At 41.5% G+C, this 10,000-nt stretch overlaps 1 protein-coding gene across 1 annotated transcript in view; it reads left to right on the top strand.

Annotated features, from left to right (window-relative positions):
• The window catches only part of LOC128687691 (T-cell leukemia homeobox protein 2-like), a 35,213-nt gene extending 27,425 nt beyond the window's left edge, over nucleotides 1-7,788 (top strand). The window contains exons 2-4 of the mRNA XM_053775282.2: nucleotides 4,289-4,383; nucleotides 5,090-5,223; nucleotides 6,575-7,788. Of these exons, the coding sequence (XP_053631257.1) occupies nucleotides 4,289-4,383; nucleotides 5,090-5,223; nucleotides 6,575-6,830 (485 nt within the window). The 3' untranslated portion in view covers nucleotides 6,831-7,788. The remainder of the gene's footprint in view (nucleotides 1-4,288; nucleotides 4,384-5,089; nucleotides 5,224-6,574) is intronic.
• The last annotated feature ends 2,212 nt before the right edge of the window (nucleotides 7,789-10,000 follow it).

Raw genomic sequence — 10,000 nt, 5'->3', positions numbered from 1 at the left:
TGGATGGATAAAACGTTCACCAGTAACATCCATGGGTGAGATGGATGGATAAAACGTCCACCAGTAACATCCATGGGTGAAATGGATGGATAAAACGTCCACCAGTAACATCCATGGGTGAGATGGATGGATAAAACGTTCACCAGTAACATCCATGGGCGAGATGGATGGATAAAACGTCCACCAGTAACATCTATGTGTGAGATGGATGGATAAAACGTCCACCAGTAACATCCATGGGTGAGATGGATGGATAAAACGTCCACCAGTAACATCCATGGGTGAGATGGATGGATAAAACGTCCACCAGTAACATCCATGGGCGAGATGGATGGATAAAACGTCCACCAGTAACATCAATGGGCGAGATGGATGGATAAAACGTCTACCAGTAACATCCATGGGTGAGATGGATGGATAAAACGTTCACCAGTGACATCCATAGGTGAGATGGATGGATAAAACGTTCACCAGTAACATCCATGGGTGAGATGGATGGATAAAACGTCCACCAGTAACATCCATGGGTGAGATGGATGGATAAAACGTTCATCAGTGACTTATATGGGTGAGATGGATGGATAAAACGTCCACCAGTAACATCCATGGGTGAGATGGATGGATAAAACGTTCACCAGTAACATCCATGGGTGAGATGGATGGATAAAACATCCACCAGTAACATCCATGGGTGAGATGGATAGATAAAACGATCACCAGTAACATCCATGGGCGAGATGGATGGATAAAACGATCACCAGTAACATCCATGAGCGATGTGGATGGATAAAACGATCACCAGTAACATCCATGAGCGATGTGGATGGATAAAACGTCCACCAGTAACTATTATCCGACATCTGATCCATATAAATGATAAACGTGCTCCAGTAACTCTAATATCCGACATTTTATCCCTGGGACGGATAAACGTGCTCCAGTAACCCTATTATCCGACATTTTATCCCTGGGACGAATAAACATGCTCCAGTAACCCTATTATCCGACATTTTATCCCTGGGTTGGATAAAATGGCTTCTTCAGAACAATAATATCCACAGGAAATCAAACCGCTAATATACCCCATTTGTCTTTAACTTTCGCTCGGATGCACCATTAACATGCATTTATTTTTTTCCAGAATTATTCATTTTTCTTCTCCTCTTTTTATCATTTAGATGGATTGAAATGAGTTGTGGATTGCTCAGGGATGGATTGGGATATAAGAATGGGGATCAGGTTGCAGATGGGTTGGAGGGGATGGGGGAAGCATGGGGGGGGTTGTGAAATGGGACGAAGTTTTGTGGGAAAATGGGAGGAAATTGGCAACGCAGAGGAGGTAAAATACAGGGTCTGGTGACTTGGTTACGTTGCCACACACTGCCACCTGAAATAACTTACACCCATTTTATATACAAATCTACCAAACAACGGCATTTAAAAACAACTGCACATACACTCCGCGTTGTTTGCAAAACATTAGATGGCTTTTAGCTCAGACAGAACGAGTAATAAGTCATATTTTTGATAATAATATACAGCCAGGTAGTTGCAACATTTACCTAACAGTCATCCAGACGCTTTGAATATACGGTCTGTTTTGTTTATTACCTTGTTTGTCCTCGCCCCTGGACATGTTAAGCCGATATGGGACCATAATTGAAACTGTATTATTCAAATCGCACGGCAGATATAGTATAATCTGTGCCTGGGCGTTTAGTTTTAGTCAATTTAAAATATGTTTTTATTTCGGAGAGTTTTGGCCAAGTGGGATGAATCCGGATTTTCCAGGTGAAAAACGTAAACACGTGAATCCGGCTTTGTTGTGTGACGTGTTGTGACGGGAAGCTGCAGCAGTGTTGTGACTGGCAGCTGCAGCAGTGTTGTGACGGGCAGCTGCAGCAGTGTTGTGACGGGCAGCTGCAGCAGTGTTGTGACGGGCAGCTGCAGCAGTGTTGTGACGGGCAGCTGCAGCAATGTTGTGACGGGCAGCTGCAGCAATGTTGTGACGGGCAGCTGCAGCAGTGTTGTGACGGGCAGCTGCAGTAGTGTTGTGACGGGCAGCTGCAGCAGTGTTGTGACGGGCAGCTGCAGCAGTGTTGTGACGGGCAGCTGCAGTAGTGTTGTGACGGGCAGCTGCAGCAGTGTTGTGACGGGCAGCTGCAGCAGTGTTGCTGGCTCAGTAGATACTGTAGACTGGACAGTGTGTAGACAGTGTATATAGTCTACCTGGAGGGTGTTCCGGGGGGTTAAAGCCCCCCGCGGCTCGGTCCATGACTAGGCCTCGCGGTGGATCAGGGACTGATCATCCAGGTTGTTACTTCTGGTCACACGTAGTCCAATGTAGGAACCACAGCCTGGATGCTGAGGTATTGACTCCGTGTGTCTGCCCAGTTCACTCTTGAAGACAGTCAGGGAACTATTGGTAATCCCCTTTATGTATGATGGGAGACAATTGAACAGTCTTGGGCCCCGGACACTTACTGTGTTGTCTCATAGTGTACTCACAACACTTGCTTTTCATTGGTGAGAATGTTGCACCGTCTTTCGAGTCTTTTGCTTTCATAGGGACTAATTTCTATGTGTAAATTCAGGACTAGTCCCTCTAGGATTTTTCAGGTGTAGATTATGAAGTATCTTTCTCGCCTGCATTCCAGGGAGTAAGGTCAAAGGAATTCAAACGTTCCCAGTAATTAAGGTGCTTGACTGAATTAATACTCGCAGTGAAAGTTCTCTGTACATTCTCTAGGTCTGTAATTTCACCTGCCATGAACTGGGCTGTTACTTGCTAGCTTATTTTTCCTCAAGTTTTCCATAACGGAGACACTGATATTTGTTCTCACTGAACATCATATTGTTTTCTGCGGCCCACTGGAAAACTTAGTTTATATCGTCTTGGAGATTTGCCGTGTCCTCAGTGGATGACACTCATGGAGGTTCTAGTATCGTCAGCAAAGGAAGACACGATGCTATGATGTATATTTCTCTTTATGTCTAGTATGAAGATGAGAAACAGGATGGGGGCGAGTGTTGTGCCTTGTGGAACAGAGATTTTTCATGTGGCAGCCTTTGATTTAACTCTGTTTACTATTATTCTTTGTGTTGTATTGGTTAGAAAGTTCAATGTAAATCTGTCCACTTTTCGTTTGACATGTATTTTATGAGCTATTACTCCATGATCGTTCTTGTCGAAGACTTCTACAACGTCTGTGTACACTACATCTGCATTGTTTGTTCCCCAGTGCATCCTAGACCATGTCATAGTAGTAGTAGAGGTAGTAGTAGTAGTAGTAGTAGTAGTAGTAGTAGTAGTAGAGGTGGTAGTAGTAGTAGTAGTAGTAGTAGTAGTAGTAGTAGTAGTAGTAGAGGTAGTAGTAGTAGTAGTAGTAGTAGTAGTAGTAGTAGAGGTAGTAGTAGTAGTAGTAGTAGTAGAATACCTTGCTGCTAATTTTGTCAAGGTTGAGAACCGAAGCAATCCTAGTACGAGGGGGAGAGAGCACAACTTTGTAGTAGCCACAGTCAGTGGCCAGGCTTCAAACACCTTTTATTGTACAGCAATAAAGTAATGGAAGAGACTGCCTGTACATGTCAAAGCCAGTCATAGCATGAACCAGTTCAAGAAGGCAGCCAAAAGGTGTCTGATGAATGTAGCTACAGAAAGGGAGGGGAATGATTTTCTATTTTTTTAGCTCACACACATGTAATCTTCCGCTATTCCTTCTATATCCCCTTTATAGTATAATAATAAGATATTATATCTTTTATATTATAATAATAAGGTAAAAGGACCCTAATGGAAATAAGTCACTCTGTCTGACTTTTTTGGGTTATCCCAGGTTCTCTACACATATGCTGCTATGTATGATATTCTATGTAACTGTATTTGTGTATACCTGAATAAACTTACTTACTTAGTAATCGTATCATAGATAGTAATACTGCAATATCTTTGGTGGCCATAGTATATAATTTTCATAATAATTATCATCAATAATAATTACTGTTACTCCTCGCCCTCCCATTGGTCAACACTCTAAATACAACAAAAACGATTTTAATCCCCGATAATCCCTTTTAATGAATTATTTAATCCTAAAATATCCCGGCGTTAATCTCCCCTGTCACGATAAATGAATTATTTGTATTCAAAATTATCAAGAATTTTTATATTATGTAATGTGATTCTTTAAGACTCTTCTCTCTCTCTCTCTCTCTCTCTCTAAGATTAACTCTCTCTCTAGGATTAACTCTGTCTCTAAGATTAACTCTCTCTTTCTCACTCTCACAGGACCTTTCCCTCTCTCACGTAGAGTAGGGCATCCCTACCAGAGCAGGACGCCTCCTAAACGCAAGAAGCCCCGCACATCCTTCACTAGAGTCCAGGTGAGTCCTATTCGTTTCATCTGAGTCCAGATGAGTCCCGTATCTTTCATCTGAATCCAGATGAGTCCTGTATCTTTCATCTGAATCCAGATGAGTCCTGTATCGAAAAGGAACTTTATATACACTGGTCGACGAGTGTTGTGGGTTGCTAGATGTGAGGAACCAGGAAACATTTGCATACAGCGCTGCTGGATGCAATGGGCAGAGAGATATTGCATACATTCTGCAACCGTAGAGTTGTTTACTCATTTTCAGTGCTGAATCATAAATTCATTTTAGTTCAGCTATCATTTGCAGGGACCAACAGTTTCACGTCTGACACCATTTCACCGTAAAAAAAAATTCAAATCGAAAAGGAACTTTGTGGACATACAAGTATATTATTAATAATTATTAAAATCAAGGGGAAGCGCTAAACCCGGAGGATTATACAGCGCCTGGGGGGGGGGATGTGGAAGGCATTCAGGCTTAATTCGGGAAACTGGAGCACAGATCCAATTCCCTAAATCAAGAGCCCCTCACCAACATCAAGGAACCTTCCTTAAGGGGAGCACATACAAGTACAAGTATAGAGTAACGTTTCTACGACCGAAACGTTACTCTATACTTATAAATGACTTGAGAATGACCTGCCTAGCATGGGCTGGTAGGCCTTACGTTCCGAGTGAATGTTCTAGTTGTGACGTTCTCTCGTCGTCTCCCTCAGGTGAACGAGCTAGAGAAGAGGTTCAACAAGCAGAAGTACCTGGCGTCCAGTGAGAGAGCTCAACTGGCCAAGCAACTCAACATGACGGACGCTCAGGTCAAGACCTGGTTCCAGAACCGCAGAACTAAGTGGAGGTGAGGGGGAGAGAGAGAGAGATCTAATCTTTATTTTACAGCAATTAGTCCTGTTCTCATTCGCCTTTAATTATTCTTTATTCTATATTATTTGACTTCTTATTGTTTTATTGTTGAGGTTTCTAGCCAGTTTTTATTTATTTGCCTAATTCTCTCTTTAATTATTATTTTCTTATGGTCATTATTAATTTCGGTAATAAAATTTTGAGAACTGTGTCATACAGAGATTTTTTTTTCATTTGGTGCTAACATCTATCACCAATACTAACATCTATCACCAATACTAACATCTATCACCAATACTAACATCTATCACCAATACTAACATCTATCACCAATACTAACATCTATCACCAATACTAACATCTATCACCAATACTAACATCTATCACCAATACTAACATCTATCACCAATACTAACATCTATCACCAATACTAACATCTATCACCAATACTAACATCTATCACCAATGCTAACATCTATCACCAATACTTACATCTATCACCAATACTAACATCTATCACCAATACTAACATCTATCACCAATGCTAACATCTATCACCAATCCTAACATCTATCACCAATACTAACATCTATCACCAATGCTAACATCTATCACCAATCCTAACATCTATCACCAATACTAACATCTATCACCAATACTAACATCTATCACCAATACTAACATCGATCACCAATCCTAACTTCTATCACCAATACTAACATCTATCACCAATACTAACATCTATCACCAATACTAACATCTATCACCAATACTAACATCTATCACCAATACTAACATTTATCACCAATACTAACATCTATCACCAATACTAACATCTATCACCAATACTAACATCTATCACCAATACTAACATCTATCACCAATACTAACATCTATCACCAATAATAACATCTATCACCAATACTAACATCTATCACCAATAGTAACATCTATTACCAATACTAACATCTATCACCAATACTAACATCTATCACCAATACTAACATATATCACCAATACTAACATCTATCACCAATACTAACATCTATCACCAATACTAACATCTATCACCAATACTAACATCTATCACCAATACTAACATCTATCACCAATAGTAACATCTATTACCAATACTAACATCTATCACCAATACTAACATCTATCACTATCAATAGCACCATTACCAACACCATTACCAACACCATCACCAACAACATCACTGTCCCCTACACCCTGACCACCACCATAGCCTCCAACACCCTCCATCACCACTCCATCATTCTAACGTTCCCTCCCCTCTCCCTGACATCAGTCTAACCCTCCCTCCCCTCCTCTTCCCTACCCAGAAGACAAGCAGCCGAAGAACGTGAGGCGGAGCGCCAAGCCACCAACAGACTCATGATGTCACTTCAAGCAGAGGCTCTCTCTAAAGGCTTGCTCACTGACCCACCAACCACGCCTTTGTATAACTCCAACGCCTCTCTCTGCGCCTTGGAGAACATCAAGCCGTGGGCGGAGAGAAACAAACCCACGCCCACGCCCACGGGACCTGAGCAGGACCCGTACGGTAGCACCCCAGTTGTTTCGCCCACATGTTCGTGAAAGCTCCCAGAAGCTCATCCCAGCTCACTTTCGGTTGCCATGGGGTTTCCCTACTTCTGTACGTCGCTCGTGCGTTTAGAGAAGTAGTATTTGACTTTGCTCGCTTAGATATGACGTTTTTGCAGAATCTTTTCGACGTCGCCTTCAAAGGACGTTATTAAGAATCTTGTCTACGTCTTCAAATGACGTTTTACAGCATCTTTTCGACGTCTTCTTCCATTGATGTTCTTCACTATCTAGGATAGTTTCAGCAACTGCAGTTTGTGTTATTTAGACGTCTAGAGTCTAATGGACTATATGTGAACTTGACGTACCGCAACGTCTAGTTCTATAGTGGCGTCTTCTGACGTATGAAACTGACAGCTTTTGACGCTTAGACCTGGCCTAGTTCGAAACTTAGACCTGGCCTACTTCGACACTTAGACCCGGCTTACTTCGACACTTAGACCTGACCCACTTCGACCTGGCCTACTTCGACACTTAGACCTGGCCTACTTCGACACTTAGACCTGGCCTACTTCGACACTTAGACCTGGCCTACTTCGACACTTAGACCTGGCCTACTTCGACACTTAGACCTGGCCTACTTCGACGCTCACAGACATCTTGCCTCGATGGCCAGTGTGACCATTGTTGACATCAGTTTCTAGAACTTTGCTTCAATGTCTACACCTAGTCTCGACTTGTCTACATCACCGTCTACAGGAGAACCATTCCAGCATCTACAGCAGAAGCAACCATCATCCACTTCTCAGCAATGAATCTACATCATCTACGGTCAACTCTGACAAACACGAAGCAAATCACTTGTAATGTTTGTCGTACAAGGCAAATCCTAAGTTACTAGTTACTTGTTCTAAGTTACTAGTTACTTGTTCTAAGTTACTAGTTACTTGTTCTAAGTTACTAGTTACTTGTTGTAAGTTACTAGTTACTTGTTGTAAGTTACTAGTTACTTGTTCTAAGTTACTAGTTACTTGTTGTAAGTTACTAGTTACTTGTTCTAAGTTACTAGTTACTTGTTGTAAGTTACTAGTTACTTTTTCTAAGTTACTAGTTACTTGTTGTAAGTTACTAGTTACTTGTTCTAAGTTACTAGTTACTTGTTTTAAGTTACTAGCTACTTGTTCTAAGTTACTAGCTACTTGTTCTAGGTTACTAGCTACTTGTTCTAAGTTACTAACTACTTGTTCTAAGTTACTAGCTACTTGTTCTAAGTTACTAGCTACTTGTTCTAAGTTACTAGTTACTTGTTCTAAGTTACTAGTTACTTGTTTTAAGTTACTAACTACTTGTTCTAAGTTACTAGCGACTTGTTCTAAGTTACTAGGGACTTGTTCTAAGTTACTAGTTACTTGTTCTAAGTTACTAGTTACTTGTTCTAAGTTACTAGCTACTTGTTCTAAGTTACTAGTTACTTGTTCTAAGTTACTAGCGACTTGTTCTAAGTTACTAGTTACTTGTTCTAAGTTACTAACTACTTTTTCTAAGTTACTAGTTACTTGTTCTAAGTTGCTAGCGACTTGTTCTAAGTTACTAGTTACTTGTTCTAAGTCATCACCGGAGTTAATGATCTTATTCTCGGCTCATCTCACTGTTGCTATGGTGACGGGAGTCTTGATGCTGGGCGAAGGGCTCTTGATCCGAGGGGAGGGAAATGGAGCTACCAGCCCCTCTTTGCGTCCTCGGATCGAACCTGGATACCTCCCCCGCTTCTCCCCAGAGCGCTGTACGGCCCATACGGGTTTAGCGCTTCCCTAGTAATTACGACTGACTGTTTACTGGCCGTCTAATGTAGCATTTAATATTAATAATAATAACGATACTAATAATGTTAATAATGATAATACTTATAATGCTGTGAGTGAGCATTATAAGGAGGAGCTGCGTGACCCATGAGGGTTTAGCGCATTCTTGCGAATGCGGTAATACAGTGCATATACACTGAAAGATATACATCTCTCAGTGTGTATACACTGAGAGGTGTATATATCGGTGTATATACACTGGCAGTTTACATTAATCACTATTTTAGGTATTAAAGTATTCTTGACTGGTGGTGTACAGGTGACATGCAGTCTTAATGACCATCGTGTAGTAGATAGACTTGAAACTTAATAAAGACAGCCAACTGTGAAAATAACTTTAATGCAACAAAATCGTACTCTGGTCATACTGTATTTGTACGACCACACCTGTCAAGTGTACTTGTACGACCACATCTGTCAAGTGTGCATGCAAAACGACACCTGTCAAGTGTACATGTACAACGACACCTGTCAAGTGTACATGAACAACGACACCTGTCAAGTGTACATGAACAACGACACCTGTCAAGTGTGCATGCACAATCACACCTGTCAAGTGTACATGTAGAACGACACCTGTCAAGTGTGCATGCACAACACCTGTCAAGTGTACATGCACATCTGTCAAGTGTACATGTACAATCACACCTGTCAAGTGTACATGTACAACCACACCTGTCAAGTGTACATATACAACACCTGTCAAGTGTACATGTACAACGACACCTGTCAAGTGTACATGCACAACCACACCTGTCAAGCGTACATGCACATCTGTCAAGTGTACATGTACAATCACACCTGTAAAGTGTACATGTACAACCACACCTGTCAAGTGTACATATACAACACCTGTCAAGTGTACATGTACAACGACACCTGTCAAGTGTACATATACAACGACACCTGTCAAGTGTACATATACAACGACAACTGTCAAGTGTACATGTACAACGACACCTGTCAAGTGTACATGTACAACGACACCTGTCAAGTGTACATGCACAAGGATACCTGTCAAGTGTACATGCACAACGACACCTGTCAAGTGTACATGTGCAACCACACCTGTCAAATGTACATGTACAACGACACCTGTCGAGTGTACTTGCACAACACCTGTCAAGTGTACTTGCACAACCACACCTGTCAAGTGTACATGCGCAACCACACCTGTCAAGTGTACATGTACAACCACGCCTGTCAAGTGTACATGTACAACCACACCTGTCAAGTGTACATGTACAACCACACCTGTCAAGTGTACATGTACAACCAGACCTGTCAAGTGTACCTATACAACCACACCTGTCAAGTGTACATGTACAACCATACCTGTCAAGTGTACATGTACAACCACAC

This window comes from Cherax quadricarinatus, chromosome 11, assembly GCF_038502225.1.
Source record: "Cherax quadricarinatus isolate ZL_2023a chromosome 11, ASM3850222v1, whole genome shotgun sequence".
NCBI lineage: Eukaryota > Metazoa > Arthropoda > Malacostraca > Decapoda > Parastacidae > Cherax > Cherax quadricarinatus.
This window is presented reverse-complemented; position numbering and strand designations above follow the sequence as displayed.